The sequence below is a fragment of the Mastigoproctus giganteus genome, chromosome 8, assembly GCF_048544385.1.
Source record: "Mastigoproctus giganteus isolate SK-2022 chromosome 8, ASM4854438v1, whole genome shotgun sequence".
Taxonomy (NCBI): Eukaryota; Metazoa; Arthropoda; class Arachnida; order Uropygi; family Thelyphonidae; genus Mastigoproctus; species Mastigoproctus giganteus.
In genome coordinates this window covers 233,364,985-233,388,862 of record NC_143582.1, presented here as the reverse complement: position 1 = coordinate 233,388,862, position 23,878 = coordinate 233,364,985, and the positions used below count along the sequence as shown (strand labels likewise).

Genomic DNA, 23,878 nt, shown 5'->3' with positions numbered 1-23,878 from the left:
GTGCCTTTCGGGTTAAGCATACATATGACCCTCCCTGCCCCTAGCTTCCTGCTGTCCAGGGGGTGACTCTTCGAGGCAGAGCAATAAACAGATTTAATAATAATAAACTTGTTCAACCCTCAGGGGTGGCTACGTTTCTGCTGGTTTTGACATCGCTAAGCTACTGCGGGTAAGCGGATAATGTGTCGAGTACCTCGACATAATTCAATTGAAACGCGTGATTGGGACAGGTCGTGCTTCGCCATTTGGAGCTGGCTAGGCGGAGGGAGGGGGTTTGTGTGGGTTTTCAGGATATCCGGGAATCGAGAGTACGCAAAGGAGAGCGCATCATCACCATTTCTAGAAAATATCGCTTTCGTATGCGAACACACTCACGCACATGGAAGCTGCAGGAAGGTGGACGCAAGAGAGAGAGAGAGAGAGAGGGTGGGGGATAAGGAGAGATTCCCGCTTGACTGTGAAGAGATGTAACGCGACGCTAGAAAGAAATAAAGAAGCACCTACCGTTTACGAAAATGCGGCGAGGTCAAGGATTTCCTCCTTCGGGACGAAACTGCTGGGAGATGACGACACCTCCGACCCCAGGGTTGAGTCCGGAGAGCGGGACCACCCTGTCGATTCGTCCCACAGCGACTGCGAATAGCCGAGACAGGTGGTGTCGACGTCCACCCGCTCCACTTTCGGAACTGCCGAGAAAGGTACCGCGGTCCATTGATTCGCCGCCGACATCAAGCGACTTGTGTCCGGTGAAAGGTCGAAGGTCGACCTGTCGTGATTTTCGTCGCTCAGCACGCGCTGCAGCTGCTTGATGTAGTCGATGGCCGAGCGGAGGGTCTCCATCTTGCTCAGCTTCTTACGCCCCACGTGCGGCAGGTACTGGCGGAGGGTGGCGAATCCGAGGTTGACCATCCGCACCCGCTTCCGCTCGCGCTCGTTCCGGCGAGCCATCGCGTTTGGATGGATGCGTATCGTCGGATGGGAGACCTGCTGGACACCCGCGCGCTGTTTGCGCTGTACCGCAACAGTCTCGTCAGGATCGGGCGACACCTCGAACCACTCCGACCCTCCGACGCTTCTCCGATGATCGAACAGCCGGTTCACGTGCACACCGAACTCCTCCGACACAGTTCCACCGTTTGGAGAAAACATGGTTCCGCCCCGACCTTTGCGGGAAGTGATCCGATGCGACTGACTCGTTCACCGTAGCGTTCCAATGACCTGAAGCTGCCGATGGCGTCCCACAGACTGTGCACCGTAAATGCCCGCAGTTCGGCCGTCTCTTTAATCTGGCGACGAAGCGCCACAGACTCCGCCTGACGGTGTCGACTGGGACGAGATGTAAATTCGCGTGCTCTTCGTGTGCCCCCACGCGACTCCGATTGGTTCGCCACTATAATATCGCCCGCAGCGTTCGTGCACCAGTAGTTCACATCCCGCCGCCGAAGGGGTCGTCCGTGGCACATGCCGCCACTGCGGACAAACAAAAGGCCAGTCGTGGTCGCTCTTTCAATTATCCGCGAACAAAACCCTCCCCCTGGGTCCCGATTCTCTCGATGACCCTTCGTGTGCGCGGAATCTTTTGCCGAAGTCTGGAGATTGGACACGGTGCGGACAGTTCATGGGGGAGTTGCACACGCTACTGTACGAAGGATGACCCGAGGTCACGTGGCCTTCCAGAGATCATCCTTGCCTGCCAGTTACGTAACCCACACCCAAAAGGTACCTTCCGTTCCCCCAACACACTCGCACGCATGCAAGCCGAAACAAAAAATAAATAAAACCCACTTGCATCGGCATCCCCCTCACCGACTTCGTTAGCGGCACATTTTGGTTATTCGGGGGTGAATCTTCTCTTCACAGTCCCCAATCAAAAGTTGGATGCAAAAGATACTTTTGGTAGTTTAATTTGATTTGAATTTTGATACTTTAATTTGTATCAAACACTATTTTGATACAAATTAAAGCATTAAAGGAAAGTTGCTACAATGAATAAAACGAATGGTTGAGTGGGAGAGACAGAGGGTGGTAATCAATGGATACTGATCTTCTTGGACTAATGTTATTAGTGGTGTCCTTCATGGTTCGATGTTGGGTCCACTGTTGTTTTGTATATTTCTCAATGATACTGATGAAGATATATCAGGATTAATGTCGAAGTTTGCAGATGATACAAAGGTTGGCAGGGTTGTTAAAGATAGTAAACACAGTATGCTACTTCAACTGGATGTAGACAAGTTGGGAAAATGGGCTGAGAAGTGGCAAGTGAAGTTTAACATTGACAAATGCAAAGTACTGGATATGGGTAGCAATAATCGAAGAGAAACGTATGTGTGGTACTAAACTCAGGGAAGTGGAGAGCGAAAAAGAACTGGGGGTGGTTGTGCAGTCAGATATGAAGTTCTCTGAGCAGTGCAGACGGACTCCCAGAGCATATCATGAAATTTTGTCAATGATATATAAGTATTTTGCTAGCAGGAAAAAGAAGGTGATTATTCCCATGTATAAGGCAATGGTCAGGCCACGCCTTGAGTACTGCGTACAGGTCTGGCGGCCTCATTTTAGGAAAGATGTAGAGTGGCTAAAAGGGGCAACAAAACTGCTGAGGGGAACAAAGGGGTGCTCTAACCAAGAAAGGCTTTAAGTTCTGCAAATCGCAGCGGCTGAAGAGTAAGCACCTGCGAGGTGATCTGATTGAGGTGTATAAGGCCTTGAATGGGTTGAGCAAGCTCAATCTTACGGGATACTTCCACTCGCTGAGACTAAGAACCTGAGGGGATGTATATAAGAACCTGAGGGGATGTATATAAAATCTTTATTGCAATGAGCAAAAATAAGTAAATTTTCCATGGATGCCTGACGAAATGCCCATAACCGCAAAAATGCTAGGAGTTTAACATAGAAACAAACTAAAACTCTTAACAACAAAAAAATTTTGATGTAAACGCATTAAAACAGTTTTTTTTTTTTTTTTTCCAGAATATCAACAAACCGATCAAGGAAAAACAGTGACAGTCACTCGGTTGAAAACGAAAGTTGCTCCCTGATGATACGTCTTCTGTAGGCTTTGTCCTCAATGAATTTCTTGTAGCCAGCATCCATATCTTGGACGTTTTGGAGCATCTCCATTGACAGGAATCTGTCGCCCTTCCTGAGCCTCCACGCCACGGACTGTAAAGAAGGGAAGGCCCTTAAGGGTTTCGGGGGATTCTCCAATTACAAATCAGCCAAAAACTTGGCGTGTTTTTAGTATTAGTAACGGCCGCATGGTGCAAGAAAGCCTATGGCTGCACCAGCCAAAAAAAAAAAAAAAAAAAAAAAAAATCCGAACAAAACAATGATAAAAACGAAAAATAAATAAATAAATAAAATAAATAACTAAATAATAATAATTAATAAATAAAAAAATAATATAAAAAATAAATAAAAAGGAAATTAAACCTATCATCCTATGCGCTTCCCTCACCCGAAAGTACTATCCAGATGACCTTTGAATTTCCCCAAACTGTCGGCCTCTACCACCCATGAAGGCAACTTATTCCAGTAATTTATAACTCGCTGGCTAAAATAAAACTTCCTGCAGTCCAATCTAAACATTTCCCCCCGAAACTTTAATTTATGTCCCCTAGTTCTTGCATCATTTATAATCTTGAAAATTTCGTCCTCATTCATTTTACTGATGCCTGAATCAAATCTCCTCTAAGGTGTCTAGTTTCCAAACTCTGCAATCCACATATTCGAAGTCTTTCTTCATAAGGACGCCCTTTTGCCGATCTCACCAGGCGAGTTACCCTTCTTTGCACCCTTTCAAGAAGCTCGATGCCTTTCTTTAGGTGCGGTCTCCATACTTGAACACAGTATTCCAAGTGTGGTCTAACATAGGCCTTATATAATGGGATTATCACGTCCCTATCTCTACTTGCAAAAGTTCGATAGATCATCGATAGGACACCATGCGCCTTCCTTGCAACCTGTTTACAATGCTCAGAGAATTTCATGTCTGACCGTATCGTAACACCCAAGTCCCTTTCCTCCAGTACTGGGTTTAGTTGAACTCCACCAAGTGTATAAGTTATTTTGGGATTACTGTTTCCCAGGTGTAATACCTTACACTTTGTTGGATTAAAGCACAGCTGCCATTTTTCTGACCATTCTTGAAGTCTATGTAGGTCTCTCTGAAGAAGCTCAGCTTGACAGTGATCATTAACTACTCTACCAATTTTAACATCATCTGCAAATTTAGACATCACGCCCTCTATCTCTTCATCAATGTCGTTTATGAAAATTAAAAACAACAGTGGTCCTAATACTGATCCTTGGGGAACCCCACTTAAGATAATCTTTTATTACCCTTCACGGCCATAACGCCAGGGGCTTACAGTTTCCCAAACTTGGGAAAATTGAACAATTATTTACAAAAAGGTAATTTTACAAAGAAAACATATTATAATACAAAGGAGAGAACTCCTTACGAGAGTTAAATCTGCTTGAGCTGGCTTAACATCGAGATAAGAGCACCAGCTCAATCAGACAGGAACAGGTGCAAGGTATACATCAGTCATTGCTGATTAGTCCTACTCGTCATAATTTTTTTCCGGTAAGTCCGGTCAGCAGCGAATTTGTTCAGGTCGGCGTCCAGTGCCTGGGTTTGCTTGAGCATCTGCTGAGGAAGGAACCTGTCCGAGAGATGGAGTCGTGCTGAATGCGAGTAGAGCTCGGGATTGGCCCTAAGGGCAGCAGGGGGGATCCTCCAGCCACAGGTATCCCAGAATGAAGGTGTTGCCATTATGCCTGTTATCATCTTGACTGTTGCTAGGAGGCGTTGGTCATCGATTAAGGTGGGAAGCCGTGGAATTCTTACATCAACCCAATCTGAGGAATTGCCATTTATCACAACGCTCTGCCTCCTGCCCTGAAGCCATCCTTCTATCCATCTAAGGATTTTCCCAGTGATTCCAACCTGTTCCAGCTTATAAAGCAAACGCTCATGTGGGACTGAGTCAAAAGCTTTGCTGAAATCTAAATAAACAATGTCGAAATTATTCCCTAAATCCAGCTCGTGAGTGACCCTTTCCAATTAGCGAACCAGATTTGTTAAACATGATTTTCCCTTTACAAAACCAGGCTGAGTATCCTTGAGAATTTCAATTCGATCCAAATGATCATGAATTCCACCCTTGATCATTGCCTCCATGATTTTCCCTACTACTACTGAAGTCAGACTGACAGGTCGATAATTTCCAACTTCACTTTTAGAGCCACCCTTATGTATGGGAGATACATTTGCACTTTTCCAATCCAAGGGAATCTCCTCAGAGTCTAGTGATGCTCGCATAATTAGCCTCAATGGTTCAATGCACTCGCTTGCTGCCTCTCTTAAGATTATAGGGTATATTCCATCAACTCCAGGAGCCTTACTGGTCTGTAGGCTCAAAAGTATTTTCATTAAATAATCTTGCGAAATTTCAATATCATTAATTACATATTTTTTAACTTCGCTCCCACAATTTCCCATTGCCACAAAAGGCTTTTCATTTGTAAATATCGATTCAAAATAACTGTTGAGTTCATCTGCAACGGCAGCTGGTGTATTTATTACTATCCCCTTTCACTTACGTAAAGGTTTGTTCAATCTGGTTTGTCCTGCTCTTCTTGGCATTGATATATATGAAGAATTCCTTATTCCGTTTTTGCTCTGTTTGCTAGCGATTTCTCATAAACTGCCTTTGCCTGTCGAACCTTTTCTATGGCTCTATTACAGACCATCTTGTAGCTGTTATAGGCTTCAGTACTTTTTATTGCTCTGTACTCTTTCCATTTCACCTTTTTCTGCTCAAGTAATGTGGCAACTTCACTATTCATCCAACTTGGAACCCTTCTCGTGGAGTACGCATTCAAGGCATCTGTGATTAATGTTTTAAAAGCGTACCACAGTTCAATTGTATTCATTCTGTGCGCGATATCTACCCAGTTAATAGAGGCCATGTAGTACCTTAAGGCATCGTAATTTCCTTTTCTGAAATTAAAACCCATTCCTTTGCCTTTTACTTCTGCTACCTCTCTCGTCATCATCCACCGTAGAACTCCGTGATCACTTCCTGCTACTGGTTCCTCTACTGTCAGCCCTGTTATATCATCTTATTCATGTGTGATGATGAGGTCTAGGATATTCTTTTCTCTAGTACTTTCCCTGACATGTTGATACAAATAACAGTCATCTAGTTGATTTAAAAATTTTGTTCCCCATGTCGAGTTTCTTTCCCATTTACTGCAATCAATTAGAGGCAAATTGAAATCAGCCATAATGAGGCATCGACGCTTACTTGCCCATTGCATTTGCATGTAGAGGCTTTTGTCATAATCTTCACAATCACCTGGTCTGTAGATTACTCCTACTCGCATTGTACCTTTGTTTCCAACTATCATTTCACCCGCTATCATTTTAATGGTGACGAGTAAGCGGAGGGTGAAGATCCGTTCTGTAGTTCAGAAGTTTGGTCACATCTGAAGTATGTGTGAGGGGTGGAAGCTTGTGCTTGAAGAGCACCCACAGAAGAAACCAATACTCATCAGATGATATGGTTTTTTTGCGTGGTTTTTTTCCGACGCCTAGATTTCAGATCCGTAGGTAATGACTGGCTGAAGAAACCGGTAAATATATTGAAGGGTGAACTGAGACTCTGTGACATGAAGGAGGTGTTGTCTGGCAATTCATCTGGATCAGCAGACCTTGTTGTGAATATCTGCCACGTGGTGTTTAAAGCTAAGCTTAGGGTTAAAGATGAACCCAAGACCTCTGTGCTTGGTTACTGGGGGGATGGAGGTTCCATGGATTTTCAGGTTTAGTTGAGTTGGGTGTGATTTCAGCGAGAACACCTGTGCAGATTTATTTGGGTTAATCTGGAGAAAGAACTGTGCTAAGTACATAACAAGAGCTTTTAGGCTGTTGTTGATGGCGTTGGAAGCAGTCTTAGGTTGGTAGGTCCCATAGATCCGATAGAGGACCTTCAAAGCATCGGTGTAGCTGAGCTGAGAAATCCGTTTCCTGGCACAGGAATGGATGGATGGCAGCAGTAAAGAGGAGCCCAGAAAGAACTGCATCCTGGGGAACACCTACCCTGACTTTCCTAGTGAAGGATTTTTTTATTCACCGTCAAGTGAAGAACCTTGGTTGTAAGAAGCGGCTTTTAAGAATTCAAGGATATTTCCTTTAATCTGATATCCCTCGTCACATAGGAGGAGGGATATCAGATTAAAGGAAAATGAAGGAGCGGCTGGACGTCAATGGGTATAGATTCAAACTAAGGAAAGACAGTTGTAGAATATATGAGTGGAAATTTGCCTTTAGCCAGCGGATGGCTGATTGCTGGACCAAACTTCCATCTGTTGTTATGGAAATTGATAGGTTAAATAATTCAAGGAGGAACCGGACAAAGTTTTAGAGACGGAATGAGTTATTTTTTTTATTTTTATTTATTAACACACAACTGTATATTCATTCTCAAGATATCTTAATCAATTTATATACAATATTTATATACAGATTTTATATACAAGCTCTTATATATACTGTAGTCTTTCTGTACATTGATTGTGTGTGTGTCCTGATATGAAGGGTGGCTCCTAGACACAAGCCCATCTCCACCTTTTACTCCTGAGAAAGCTCAGAACGTCTGCAAGACAGGCCTGAAAAAAAGAGCATTATGTCAGGCCATTTGGCCACCAGGGATTAACTAACACCTGGATCCACCATTCTCTATGTGTGCTGTAATGCACAAATCCTGCACCTACCGGAAGTAGTGCTATACTGGTAGGTGCCAGCAATCCCGCCCCCAAGGCTGCCCAAACTTGGAGGCCAGCGAAAAAAAAAAAAAATAAAATAAAATAAAATAATAAATAAATAAAATAAAAATTTTCCAACTAAGAACAATGTACACTTGTTGAACAAAAGCAACATTATACGATTATCTGCACGGAATGAGTTAGATGAAATGGAAGGTGTTGTGGATCGTTTGTTGGTTTTTTATTTTTTAGCTGATGCTGTATAAACTTGTTTTCTTGCATCATTCGCCACTGCTAATGGTAATGCATTTCGATGTGTTCGGCGTAGCAGCTGATGTTTTCACAAGGAAGGGGACAAGGACCGCTGTGAACTGGACCGAGGGTACACCATCTTGTAGAACGTGGGTGTGATGAAAGAGTTGGTTTGTGCGTGGCTACTGCACGTTTCTATTACCTAGGTAGTATGAATGCATTTTAATTGTATCTCATATTTTGAATCAGCCTTCACAACGAGTGGCCGAAGTATTGCACTGCTTTGAATAAGTAACGCTTCACCAGTGGAGAAGACTAATGCTAGTTATTCCCCCCTGCGAATGCCACAACCGAGACGGTACTATTTCGAAGCTTGAGGTTGCAACAGTGGGTCGTCACTGCTGCAACAACAGGGTACCTGCCCACCTACCGATGAGATACGATGCATTCTCCAGAGTATGATGCATTCATACTCTGAAGCAGTAGAAATGATGTACGCGCAGTAACCATGCACAAGCCAACTCTTAGGCATTTTGCCAAGGAATATTTTTAGAGATGTTTTGTCGTTATTAACATCATTTTATTTCGACATCGGCTGGTACCCCCGAACAGCATGGTTCGGCTAGAAGGGCGTACATACATTATGCAAATTCCAGTTGATTACATTGATCGGAATTAAAAGAAATCAAAACAGATTGAAAATATAAAAAAAAAAAAAAAAAAAAAAAAAAAGACGGTGAAGGCCTTGCCACGTAATTCCTTCCACATAATGTCTTTAGACTTCTTTCAGGGTGTCCTCTCTACAGCAATTCGACCTGCACAAAGATAAGGCATCAATTTCCAGAAGTTATTATATACTCCGAACGTATTCGCGAGGAACACTGACCTAAGGAATTGCCTGTTTTGCAGGGAAGATCTCGGACAAGCTGTTGAATTGCACCGGGTTCGTTCTGAGGTCGTAGGATTTGTCGTCACTTCCCAGATGTCAGGCGAGTCCATTTGGGGGTATAGAAATTGTGCCAAGTTGTGCAGGTTTTTGGTTTCGTGGGTGTGAGGCGCTTCGATGGTTCTTTCTTTAGGTACGGCAGTCAGTCAGAAACCGAAGAATATGTCCTCGCGTGTAAAGAAGTTTTGAGGAGTTGTATCAGAAACATCAGCGTCGAATGCAGATTTTACATCGAGATAGTCGATTGGTGCTTCTTGGTGTCGTTAGAATGTTGGAAAGAGCGTTGGTTGTAGAAACCATGTTGGTGGCAGTGGATCTCCACAGACAAGCATAGTGAACTTTTGGTAGTTCGTTAGGAAGACCCTGATGAGCAATTACCTCCAGTGCAATTTATCATTATTTACTCGTGATGCTTCAACAGGCTTGATGCGTATAGCGGGCCAGATTAGTGAGTCTTGTAACTTTAGGCTGGAGTTGGATGGAGTATCTGTTCCAACTTTCAGGAAGCACACTGGCATAATAATTTGTTGAAGGTGGCGATCACGGATCAAGAAAGTATTAGCTGAGAGATTTGATAATGAACTGTGGGGCCACGTCAGCGCCAGTGGTTGCCGAAGGAAATGTCCTCACTGATCAAATATGTTGATGCCTGGTTATTCAGATCGTTACCAAAGGTTGAGAGATCCTGTCACCTTTAAGGAGTTAGCTCTTCGCCAGTGTAGTCTGTTGAGATTCGAGCTATGCAAGTGAGCCATTGCACAGGCTGGGTTGCCCTGTGCAAGGTAGCTTCTATACCGCTTAACCATTTCTGACGGTCTGATCGAGGTGTTTTTGTATTACTTGTGATCATAAACTTGCTCGCTGAGAACACTATGCGGTCTGGTGCCAGAATTCTCTAAGGAAGGTAAAGATGCTGTTTCAATACGCAAACAAAAGTTAAATTTTAATAAAGCAAATTGCTCGATATGAATTCAATATCTGCAGTTGGGAATTACAGTTGAAAACTAACGATCCTCATGCGATAAGGCACGACAATATTTTTGTCAATCATTGAGGAAGAATAAATCATCTGTGGATGGGAGGCATTGCACCACTCCGTATATCCACAGATCGTTGCACATCCCGCCATCTGCCTTAAGAGGCACCAAATCCCTGAGGATGAAAGCAAACAGACTGAAGATGGCTGATAGGTTCGTACCAGCCAGGGCGTTGGAATCAATCTGCTGCTTATCCCAAATTGGAATTGACCTCGAAAGATTGATGGAAATTCCGAAGTACAGAAAAAATCCCGATGTTGTTCGCTGAGGGTACTGTCGCCTAACAGTTGCGCGTGTTTTCGAAGTGTGTGTACTGAATTGTGTGATTCTTTGGACAAGTGTCTGAAGTGTTTTCAGTAGTTGTTGTTATCCTGAGCAACTTGCACGTGTCAGGACAGAAATGCAGTGAATCGATATTTGCTATTTGTTTATATGTTTTATTTTTTTTTTATGTGAATTCCCTGGCATTTACTGACGTGAAGGGAATTTGTCACTCACCATTCTAACACTTTATTTAGCCCACTGCCTGTTCAGGGGTGAACCTAAGGTTAATAAACAGATGATAAAAATAAATAAAATAATATCGTAGGACAAATAAAGTTTATTTATTTATTTAGATTCAAATTACCCACACTGATTTCCGAAGGAATTAAAATCCTGTTGCCAAAAAAATAAAAAACAATAAAAAGCGCAGTATGATTAAAATTAACAAGGGAACATCCTTTCAACTACACTGCTTTAAAAGGACCACGTTAAAGTTACATTCAAACGCGACTACGACAAATACTTCAACTTCGATGAAATCTTAAAATGCAGACTTCAAACTTTCTTCTATTAAAAGCGCCCTTCATTCGAAAAGTAAAAAAAGATTATAAAGAATACTTCGGATGTATTCTTTATGATCGTGTATACTGAGTTATGCAAAGCCATTAGAAAGAGACTCAGAGAGGACATAAGAAGATTTAACACAAGAAAAGTAGAACAAGCATTAAGGGAAAACAAAGGATTTAAATCAGCAGCCATGAGCAGTAATACAGAAAGACAAATGATACTGAAACTGAAGAATAGCGATGGTGTACTTATAAATAGCAGAGAAGGCATAATTCAAATAGCAGAAGACTACTATAGAGAATTATACAAGGAGCAGGGGAATGATGCCAGAAGTGGGGAAGAAGGATTACAAAGTAGCAACACATACGACATACCCGATATTCTTCCTGATGAGGTAGAACACGCATTGAAGAAAATGAAGAATCAGAAAGCCCCGGGGGAAGATGAAGTTACTGTAGAGTTGTTAAAATTGGGAGGAAGAGACATAACACAAAAACTGGCAAGGCTCTTCACAAAGTGCATTAGAAAAGGTGTACGCCTAAGCAGTGGAATAATGCAATCATAGTTTTGCTGCATAAGAAAGGAGATAAATCAGAAATTGGAAATTATAGACCAATTAGCTTGTTATCCCATATCTACAAGTTGTTCACAAGGGTCATTACTAACAGATTAGAAAGAATACTTGATGGGAATCAACCGAAAGAGCAAGCTGGCTTTAGGACAGGATTCTCAACTATGGATCACCTTCATGTAATATCACAGCTAAAAAGAGAGAAAGCAAATGAATATAAAACACCATTATGCCTGGCATTTGTGGATTATGAAAAGGCATTTGACTCCATACAGCATAAGGCAATGTTTCGGGCACTGGAAAGACAAGGCATAGATACTCCATATACTATGATTTTGAAGAAAATATATGAGAGTGCTACCTCCTTTATTAGACTAGACAAAGACAGTAGCACATTTAAAATCGAGAAAGGAGTTCGACAAGGAGACACAATATCTCCGAAGCTGTTTACTGCTGCCCTTGAGGAAGCTTTCAGAAGATTAGACTGGTCGCAGAAAGGAGTCAATGTGAACGGAGAGTACCTAAACCATTTACGATTTGCAGATGACATTGTGGTCATAAGCCACGATCCCAAAGAATTAGAGGAAAATCTTAATCAGTTATGCACAGTTAGTAAGGATTTTGGACTAAAGATGAATATGGCTAAAACAAAAGTAATGATGAACAAGTATGCCACGGAAAGGGAAATAATGATTGAAGGAGCAGTAATTGAAAAGGTGGAGTCATATACTTATCTGGAACAAGTCATTAGCTGGTGCAGCATAAGCCATAGGCTTTCTTGCTCCATGCGGCATTTACTAATACTGAAACTAATAATGATAAATGGCTGTAAGTCAAGAGAAGAATAAATTTCGGATGGATAGCATTCAGGAAATAAAGTCACATACTGAGGAGCAATATCCCAATTTGTTTGAAACGTAAAATAATGAACCAAGATAAAACTTCGGCACTCACCAACAGAATGGAAGAGAAACAGAGAACGACACAGCGAAGGATGGAAAGAATTATATTGGGAATCAGACTGTTAGATAAGAGACAAACACATGGATTAGGCACCAAACTCAAGTAGAGGACATTCTTATCAAAACTGAAGAACTAAAATGGTCTTGGGCAGGACACATAGCTCGAAGACATAATGACAGCTGGACTAAGAAAATAACAGAATGGTACCCAAGAGGAGCTAGAAGAAACCTGGAAGACAAAGGCGGAGATGGACAGTTGAAACTCACGAGTTCGTGGATAGCAATTGGATGGCCATTGCACAAAACTGAAGGAAATATAGTCAAATATTGCTCAAAACATCAAAGGCAGATATTGTTGGGATTTCAGAGACGTGGTGTCACACAGATGTAAGGGATGCAGAACTGCAATTTGGGGAGTACAACGTCTACAGAAAGGAAGACAGGATAGGAAGGAAGGAGGGGTCATGCTATTAGTTAAGAAACACATAAAAACCAAGGAAGTGAAGCCAGCCGACATCGCTGGACAGTGCAGTGTTGAGTCAGTTTGTTGTGACATAAGCATTGGGAGATCAAAATTGAGAGTAGGAGTGTGCTATAGGCCTAATGACTCTGATGAGTATAATAAGAAACTGTACGTGGAAATAGTAAATCAGAGAGCCTTATGGTTGGTTGGTTGGTTGGTTGGTGTCGTGTCCATTTGAAATCAAATTGAACCATGCGCTGATATCACTGCTTTAGCTAAGTCCACGATGTTTTCGTTATAAAGTTCTCCCTGAAAAGGGGATTCGTCCATGCTTTGCAAAGTCGCCTGAATTGCAGGACAGCTGAAGATGTGTTCCGGAGTAAGCTGTTCTTTCGAACAGTTTCTGCAAAGTTTATAAGTTCTGGTACCATCCGCACTAATTTTCATACCTGCCATGTGTCGAGTTCTCAGTCTGGCAATGGTCTTAGTGATGTTCCTATTTGCATTAATCTCGCAGATTTGGTGATCAGTTTCTATATGTTTCTGTCTGAGTCTGTGTCTGGCGATGGCATTAGCATCATCTAGAGTTATGGTTTTTGAGGTGTTGTGATTTAAGTTGAGGGGGAGCCTGTAACCCCTAGAGGGCGCGTCCCCAGATGGCGGATCGGGGAATGCCTCCCATTGGGTGGTAGAAGGGAAATCAAATACCTTCCGCGGACCAACAGGTAGAAGTCCAACCTCTCTACGGCAATGGCAACCCTTTTTCCATGAGAAGTCAACTCACAGAGAGTCTTATAATGGGGGATTTTAATTTCCCAGATACTCACTGGAATTTGTGGGTTGGTCACTCACACACTAGCAAGGCTTTTGTGGATTTATTGGATGATTGTTTTCTACATCAGCATGTTCGGGAGGCAACTAGAGGGAGTAATACTCTTCATTTGATTATCACCAGTGATTCTTCATGCATTAAGAATCTGCAGATAAATGAACCACTAGGTGGCAGTGATCACAGTGTGCTGAAGTGGGATTTACTGAAAGAGGTAACTACCATTAGGGGTAAAGGGAAGGGTTTTTGCTTCCGTAAAGGCGACTAGGATGGACTGAGACAGTATTTAAATTCTATACAGTGGGACCAACTGATGATGTTACCAACAGCAAATCAAAATGGGAAGCATTCAAAGAACTTATATTGGAAGCTACTAGGCTTTACATACCAACTAAGAAATATTGTTCAAGGTTTAGGCCTAAGTGGAAGTCAGATGAACCAATGAGACATATGGCAGAGAAGAAAAATGCATGAGATACATACAAATTAACACGTGACACAGAAGACTATGATAGATACAAGTTGATCTGTAACCAAGTTACAAAGGAGGTTAGGCAGGCAAAAGCAGATTACGAGATATTTTTGGCAAGGGATGCAAAGAAAAACAGCAAGGAGTTCTTTACTTATGTAAACTCTAGAAGGAAGGGGATGAATCAGATTGGTCCACTTGATATTGATGGGTCAACTGTTGATGATCCTGCTCAGGTAGCTAACAAACTGAATGAATATTTTGCATCGACATTCACACATGAGCAGTTATTCAGCGAGGGAAATGCCAGAGATGTATTCAACTCTGGCAGTAAGCTAGATAATCCTGTAATAACTGAGAGTAAAGTGGAGGAGAAATTGTTGAAGATAAATACAAGAAAGGCACCTGAGGTGGATGGGATCTATCCAGTTATATTAAAGGAGGCAGCAAAGGAAGTAAGCAAACTCTTAGCCATAATTATGAGAGCTTCCTTGGATTCAGGGGAGGTACCCATGGACTGGAGATGTTCAAATGTGACCCCAATTCACAAAGGAGGATCAAAGGTTGACACAAGTACTGTAATTATAGACCTGTGTGTTTAACTTCTTTTCCAGGAAAATTAATGGAGGGACTGGTTAAAGAAGCACTGCAGGATCATCTAGACAAGACTTCAGTTATAGCTCGCACACAGCATTGGTTTCTTAAGGGGAAGTCTTCTCTGACCAATTTGATTAGATACTACGATGTGATCACAAAACAACTGGATGCAGGGAATAACTTTGATATCATATATTTGTATCTTAGAAAGGCTTTTGATACTGTTGCACATGGAAGACTGCTGCACAAATTGGAGCAGTGTGGCATTGGAGGCAAATTGCTGCTATGGATAAAGGGGTGGCTGAGGGGGAGAAGACAGAGAGTGGTAATCAATGGACACAGCTCATCATGGACTAATATTATTAGTGGAGTCCCTCAGGGTTTAGTGTTGGGTCCATTATTGTTTTCTGTATTTATAATTAATATTGATTATGATATATCAAGCTTAATGTCCAAGTTTGCAGACGATACGAAGGTTGGCAGGGTTGTCAAGGACACTACTGACACTATGCTGCTGCAACAGGATCTGGAAAGGATGAGCTGAGAGGTAGCAAATGAAGTTTAACATTGACAAATGTAAAGTACTACACATGGGAAACAGCAACCCCAGAGCAACCTATCAACTCTGTGGTACTACACTGACAGGGATAGAGAAAGGAAAGGGCTTGGGGTAAGAGAATGAAAATGGCTTGCAAGAGTAGCTCATGGTGTATCATGGTCAATGATATATTTGTATAGGAATTTTTCTGGCAGGGATAAGGAGGTGATTATTCCCTTGTATAAGGCAATGGTCAGACCAAACCTAGAGTACTGTATACAGGCCTGGAGGGCCTCATTTCAAGAAGGATGTAGAGCTGCTGGAACGAGTACAGAGAAGGGCAACTAGATTGGTGAATGGGACAAAGGGGTTCTCTTACGAAGAAAGGCTTAAGTTTTGCGAATTACAGTGTCTGGAGACTAGGCACCTGCGAGGTGATCTGATTGAGGTGTATAAAGCCTTGAATGGTTTGAGCATGCTCAATGCTCATGGGATTCTTCCTCTTGCTCAGAATAATCACCTGAGAGGGCATAAATTCAAATTGAGGAAAGACAGATGTAGGATAGACGTGCGGAAATTTGCCTTTAGCCAGCGGGTGGTTGGTGGGTGGAACAGACTTCCAGACTTCCACAGAGGTGATCTGATAGAGGTGTATAAAGCCTTGAATGGTTTAAGCATGCTCAATGCTGATGGGATTCTTCCCCTAGCTCAGAAAAATCACCTGAGAGGGCATAAATTCAAATTGAGGAAAGACAGATGTAGGATAGACGTGAGGAAATTTGCCTTTAGCCAGCAGGTGGTTGGTTGGTGGAACAGACTTCCATCCCTTGTTGTGGAAGTTGATAGCCTAAATAAGTTTAAGGCTCAGTTGGACAGGTATTTTGAACAAACAGAGGGGTGAAGTGGAAGCGGTTTTTTTTTTTTTTTGGCTGATGCTGCATAAGCTTGCTTTCTTGCATCAAATGCCTCTACTAATGCTAATGCTAAATATGCTGAGGAGCAATATTGCAATTTGTTTGAAACGTAAAATAATGAACCAATATATACTACTAACTATGAGTTATGGAAGTGAAATTTGGGCCCTCACCAAAAGAATGGAAGAGAAGCTGAGAACGACACAGTGAAGAAAGGAACGAATTATATTGAAAATCAGAACGTTAGATAAGAAGAGAAATAGATAGATTATGAAGCAAACACAAATAAAGGGCATTCCTAATAAAACTAAAGAACTGAAATTGACTTGGGCAGGACACATAGCTCGAAGACATGATGACAGATTGGATACAAAAATAACAGAATGGTATCCAAGAGGAGCTAAAAGAAATCCTGGAAGACAAAGGCGGAGATGGATAGATGAAATTCGTGAGTTTGTGGGTAGTAAATGGATGGCCATTGCACGAAACAGATGGAACTGGAAAGTTGGTGGAGAGGCCTTCATCCTGCAGTGGATTGAAAATGGCTGATGATGATGATGATGACTTCGGATCTACTTAAATGTATTCGGATATACACCACGGGGGAAGGAGTTGAACTGACATTCAGAAGCCGCTAGATACAAAATAAACCGCTCGCAATTTTCACCGTTTGAAGTTATTTGGTAAAGTCGTACTGTATTGCACTTCACAAAATTGCATTTCCACAGTGGGATCTGCACAGCTATTTGTGTCCCCTGTTTGTGGAAAAGGCGCCTCCAATCACCAGTAAGGAGTGGCGTTAAAAGAGTGTTCTATTGTATTGGAATTCCCCCCGAATCCCCTTCACGTCGCTGTCTCGATTGGCCGTCTTATAGGAAGGAGGAAGAGCGCTTTCGGTGGTGCGAACAGGAGTCGTCAGAATACGAGGGACTTTCCGAGCAATTTGGTTAATGTGATCTTGTGACCTTGCGAGTGTGGGGGAGAGCTGCCATTATGTTTACGTGGAAGTCGCTGTTTTCGCGTGAATGCCCAATGGGGAGGACACACGGGAAGTCTAGCTTGAACCTACTGGCGAAAGGGAGGTAACTTGTGGTTCAGTAGCGCCGAAATAACTCCGCTTGCACCGAGCGGGAGCATCTCTACGAATCGCAAGCGTATTAAGGAGAGAGAGAGAGAGAGAGAGAGAGAGAGAGAGAGAGAGAGAGAGAGAGGCTGGGGATTCAGTATTCCGTGAGGGGCGCCACCATCGCACGATGTCTTCTCGCTGCATTGTCTTCACGGCTGTCAAGCAATTTGTGCTCGGAAACCTTTTGTGCGGCCGACACAGGTCGAAGTGTGCCCTCCGTGCAGCTACCCGCGCCTCCTCCAATGGATGACGTCACGGGCCAGGATGCGGAAACCCTTCCCGGCTCCGCCAACTGTTCGTCACGGTGCAACTAATTGCCGCTAACCCAACAGAGCTGCCTCCGATCGTGAGATTTCACGCGCTAACGGCAATCACTTGCTTACCTCACTCGCTGTGTAATTATCTCGTTGCTACGGGTGACACCGCCCCGCCCCCTTGACCTGCAGGGACTCATTACACCGCACGTTAAGTTGTTTTGATTTACTTTCCTACCTGGCACTTCGCACCTTCATCACGAGCGATTTCTTCCCACTCGACGAGATCCCCCCTTCCTCCCTCCTCCAACTGCTTCCAGGAATGCTTGCGCATCCTCCGCACTTTCCCCTTTCGTCGTTTCACATCATCCCGAGGAAATTGCCAAAGCCAAACAAACAATCTTGAGACATGCGCAGTGAGCGCAGTGAGCGCAGTGGCTTCCACTGAGCCCTCTCCAGGTGCGAGTCCAATCGCGGTGGCCATTTCAAAATGTTAAAGGGAATTTCTTTGTAATTTAATCGGTTTTCAGTGCAACTGCGCCAGAGAAGGACAAATGTACCTGCAAATCGGCAACCAGAGGCAGTGATCAACAACCCTTTTACCTAACAACAACAACCATCAGGACCGTGGTTCGATTCTGGCTGAAGGAAATCGTCAAGTTTCTTTAACAGCTGCGGTGGGAGATTGTATATAATAACTACAAAATAAAGATTATAAATGCTGTACTCGCGCAGGCTCGACTCGGCGCATACTGGAGGCGGACGTTTTGTTCACCGGACAATAGCTGGCGTTGCATTTGATTCGATTCCTTAACTGGATAGTTCTCACGCAAGAGACAGAACTTCCTCTTTCGAAGAAAATATCTATTACAGTGTTCCGGATCTTTTGGAACTTTTCCTCCTGCGTTGCCCCAGCTATCTTGAATCCACGTGCAGCTTTGTTCATTGAATGGCATATATCCCATACGTTTTCCAGAGAGTTGGCCATGCCAGTAAGTAACATCATGGAGCGCCTCGTAACTGGTAACATGTTTACCGACGAGACCAACCGTACCAATAATCGGGCCAAATGAGCGAATCTGCTTCAATGTCAGCTGAATTAATAGGCAGTAATTCCATCCACAGGTACGGCTACGATCCCATCACCTTCAGGTGTTTTGAAGCCCTCATGTGTAGTGTGACGGGCTTTATGGAAAAAAATTTAAAATTTACAGGGATTGGTCAGTATTAGTAACTTTCCGGTCACAGCTTCAATCCGTGACAGCTTCGAATGGGTCGCTCAGACAAAATCCTGCAGGTTGCTTGTACAGCATCAAAGTGGTAGAATCCCCTCCGAATGAAGACGCCGAGCATTAAACTAGTTTTAATCAAGAGTAGTGCAGCCAGATTGGAGCCATTCCTGGCAACGCATGATAATTTTGCATCTTATACGGACGACCTATGTACATTAACTCGGGTGTCAGTCTTCTCACACTGCTTTCTGCCAATATGGCTGTTGTAGGATTCAGTTTCCAGAATTATTCTCCATAAAGCGTTAATACGTTAGACCTAATCTAAGCAACAGAAATCATCACTTTTGACAGCCAACCAGAAACAGCATTCAGACCAGACCATTCACCAATTGTCTTGTTACTTTCAGCCACATTCAAGGGACCAATGCAACACCAGGAACCATTTAAGAAATCTGTGATTAGCCTTCACTCTTCAATCCACAGAAATGATGCTATGGAACATTTCTATGGATTGAGGAGTGTAGGCTATTTTACCCTGAGAAGCCCCGAATTTCCCGATATTACCCTGGAAAATCCTGAATCAATGCAACCTACAGCCCGGGCTCCACTTATTAACCTGCTGGCTGAACTTTATCGCAAGAACTGCAGCTTCAGAAACTCTTACAACATATAACCGGAGCAAAGCATGGTGCAATCAACAGCTCAGCCTGGAATTTCAGAATAAGAAAAAGCTACGTGCAAAGTGGAAAGTCACTTTAGACTCATAAGATAGGAACATATACTCACGTGCTCGTGCTAAGTTCAATAGAAACAAATTATGTGCCTTCGTTGTCTGAAAGGGGGGCAAGCAAAACAATTAGTAGCCACCCAGCTGCAACCCAACACAAATTAACTACTCCCTTAAATTTCTCAAGCCGCAGGTTGTAATGGCTCACTTGACTACCTATGATTGGACCAGCCTAAAATGTTTGACTATAGAGGAAGAAATCATGGAACTCTCACAACAGCTCAAACCTATTGCCACAGCTGGAGCATAAAACAGTATCACAATATCTGACCATACCCGCAACAAAGACATCAAGATGGCTTTCACAAGAAAGCAAAATTCATACAGAAGGTGGCTTAAATAAATAACCTTAGCCAACCACGAAACATAGAAAAGGGACCGTGCTCGCTTCCTTAGATTAAAGAAAGCAGCCCACAACAATCTCATCCTTTCCGTCATTAAACAGTGTAGACAAATTCTTGGACGACAAGACCATAGGTTTGGCATGGACAACGACCTCTTTAGAAAATGGGCGGAACAGGCCTTCAGAGATCAACAGCAACTACTAACTACCAGACTCCTACCTGATGCGGACCGTTGCTTATCGCAGGCCATGAAAGAAATCACCATTATTATTATTATTATTATTATATATTATTATTATTATTATTGTTAAATCCGTTTATTATTATAGCAAATGATTGCTTTCACACCTTTTACAAAGCCGACCGGCAAGAAGGGTGTACAAAAATGCAAGGGGGAGGCAATTTTTACAATGCAATATTTACAAATCATGTTTACAATATTTACAGAAGTGCGAATCATTTACAGAATGTAATTATCGACAACTTTAGAAGAGGAAATTATTCACAGTACCATTTAAAAGTAGATGTCCAACAGCTATTTTATATTTTGTTCATTCCTTCCTATTTATAAAGTTCAAGTTCCTCGCTTTTTCTAGTTCAAGCTTCTTCTTCTTCACACTTCTATAGTTCAAGCAAGCTGTAAGCTTCAGAGAGGCTCTTCACTCTGTACTGCTTGCCTTCACAGTATTTCACAGGATACAGGATCTATTGACAATGTATTGAAAAGGGGGACTGCGTTGTTCGGAAAGAAGTTCTTCAGACAGCACACGTTGGATAGTGTAGAATGCAACGGTAAGTAGGGATTGTCATTACTGCTTCCAGCACGTGGAGTAGCGATAACTCCGTGAAGATTGGGGGCGTCAATCACACCAGTTAGCATCTGAGACAGAAGAAGAATATTCCTGGATGCAACGTGAACTCTCCAGGGAGTGTTCACGTTGCATCCAGGAATATTAAGTTGGCATATAAAGCAGCCCTGGAGATGGTGAAAAGGAACAGTTAATTAATGTTATCAACGCCTTACCAAATACTGTTGGGCCGGACGGTTCCCCACTATTTGCAATTAAAATATCCCCAATCTATATTGTTGAAACCATGTTACAGATTTTAAAATCTGGAACATGGAAACTGGGACGGTCCCAGTTCTCTGGAGGACCGTCTGTCACAGCGGTTCCAAGAAACAAACGTTCAAAGTTACCGACTGATTTCTGTCCAATATCCATCGGATTCTCCTTCCTGAAAATCTTTAAAAAGCTCTTAATTCCTGCAATAATAGACCACTTCTTCAGTGACAGGCCTTCTCATCTTCATAACTCACTGCTCCACCGTTCTGCTATAACAAACCCGCTTGACACACTGTTTCGCATTCAACGTGCCATCACTAAGAGATCTCAAATAGACGTCATTCTCTTTGACATAAAATTAGTTTTCGACAATGTATCAATTCAAAAAATAAATAAATTTTCTGTTTATACTCCGGGACGACCAAACAGTCAGAGGAGTTCACAAGATAGACAGAATACAAGAAACAGCACCGTATTCAGCAGTCCCTGGCTTGAACTCCGGTCACTCAAGGCACGTGTACTTATGCACCCGCGCGCCTGACCACTAGGCTACGGCGGCCCAAACTGTCCCTCATATATTAAAGAATTATTTCAAGGAAACGGACTCCTTAATTATCATCAGTTTATTTCTCTTAGGAGAACACCCGGTTACAGCCACTGGCTAGAGGGTGATCATACATATACAACTATGTTACAAAACATACATCGATGTTACAATTATGAAATACATAATATTTGATTTACAAGTACACTTTATCTGGAATATAGAATAATTGAGTTATTGATTACTCGCAAAGGCTTTTACTACTGTAAACTGGTAAGAACATAATACCGTGACAATTGAAGCATACCTTCTGCTTAAACACACACAAGTGGGAAGAGTTTCACCATATTTACATAAACACAAATATTTACTGCAGCCAAAACAACGTACAGCATATGAAACAACGCGAATGACCGTGATACGGCAAAATAAAAATTTTAAAGTTCAAATTTCCAGCAGTCGTCTTCTTCTGTGGGGATTAGAGTTGTGTAGGTAGGACAATCCTGACACCTGTTTCTTAATGAGGTCGGGTTTCCTAAAGCCCAGTGGCTCGTGCCTGGCCGAATATCTCCATCCTCGGCAACCTATTTAACGAAAGGATACTAATTGTGACCCATAGTTACTACCAGACTATGACAACTGTAAAAAGAGGACTACCACAAGGTGGGGGTCTTGTCTACTATGCTCTTTGCACTCATCTTAGAACCATTTCTAGCGAAGTTTACAAACTTCAGCTCTTATGCTGATGACTTTAAGCTGTTCGTAATCTTTGATGGTATGAAATAAATCAAAACACTGCTGCACAAATTAATCAACTTATTCACTAGTTACATATGGCAGGGCACCAACTAAATAAAAAAGAGCCCTCCCAAATATCTATCACCAAGAAGCGGGAGAAAAAATTATATCCAAGCTGTAATAAATGGCAATAAAATCACCAAGGTATCATCCCACACATATCTTAGTCTCACCTGGGATGAAAACCTTACTTTTCCGTACCATTTCATATATACAAAGAAGAAAACATGTGGCCAGGTTGTCAGAATACATCCCTCATTTACAAATACATTGAAAGGTGCATCTCGCAAATCGCTTTATGCGCATCTGAGCTGTGGTCCTCAGCCCCATCAAGTACTGCAAAGAAATTCCTGGCAATTGAATATGGAGTTGTGAAGTGGTTGAACAGGATCCATGGTAACCTATCGACCATCTTTAGATCTATACCGCACGTCAAACCGCACCTAGAGTACTGTATACAGATCCGGAGGCCTCATTTCAAGAAGGATGTAGAGATGCTGGAACGAGTACAGAGAAGGGCAACAAGATTAGTGAATAGAACAAAGGGTTTTGCTTACGAAGAAAGGCTTAAGTTTTGCAAATTACAGTGTCTGGAGACTAGGCACCAGCGAGGTGATCTGATAGAGGTGTATAAAGCCTTGAATGGTTTGAGCATGCTCAATGCTGATGGGATTCTTCCTCTTGCTCAGAATAATCACCTGAGAGGGCATAAATTCAAATTGAGGAAAGACGGTTGCAGGATAGACGTGTGGAAATTTGCCTTTAGCCAGTGTGGTTGGTTGCTGGAACAGACTTCCATCCCTTGTCGTGGAAGTTGATAGCCTAAATAAGTTCAAGGCTCAGCTGGACAGGTATTTCGAACGAACAGAGGGTTGAAGTGGAAGTGGTTATTTTTTATTTATTTATTTATCTATTTTTTTTTTTTTTTTTTTTTTTTTTGGCTGATGCTGCATAAGCTTGCTTTCTTGCATCAAATACCTCTACTAATGCTAATGCTATACTACATGCAAACATGAATATGACACCATGGAAAATCAAAATTCTGGAAAAGAACTTCATCACTCTTGCCGAACTACTGACGAATAGAATAGATTCCCCCAACGTGCAAGAAATCATCTCAGCATCAAGTATCCATCCTAGAGAGCGGCATAATCGACGTTATTGGTCGATCGTTACCAACTTTGTCCACATTAGAGACACTTTCACAGCAAATATTATTCATTTCAGCCAGCTACAAATTGACCCCAACAAACTATTGGATGACAAGAAATAGAGGAAGAATATCCTGGAAGACTTGCATCGAAGCCTTTGCCTACAGTGAATCCTGACACGATCGTGTCACTCCATCTGCCAGTTCATCACATGCCATCTATGAACGCATACTTTCAGAAACTCCTGTACTTGAAGACTTTGGCTGTCTTTTTAACAGATTTAACGAATTCATATTGCAAACTTAATTTTGCTGTGTACAGATGTTCTTATACACAGATGGTATAGTTAAATATATATATATATATATATACAGTATATATACTTAACTA

At 42.4% G+C, this 23,878-nt stretch overlaps 1 protein-coding gene across 1 annotated transcript; it reads right to left on the bottom strand.

The window, feature by feature from the left end:
- Positions 1 to 507: 507 nt before the first annotated feature.
- On the bottom strand, positions 508 to 948 carry LOC150082416 (achaete-scute homolog 2-like). Its single transcript, XM_090380517.1, has one exon. It carries the CDS (start codon positions 946 to 948, stop codon positions 508 to 510), a length of 441 nt encoding a protein of 146 aa, XP_090236643.1.
- Between the last annotated feature and the right edge of the window lie 22,930 nt (positions 949 to 23,878).

Coding starts and splice junctions, on each gene's coding strand:
- LOC150082416 (XM_090380517.1), bottom strand. CDS start 948: ATGGCTCGCCGGAACGAGCGCGAGCGGAAGCGGGTGCGGATGGTCAAC.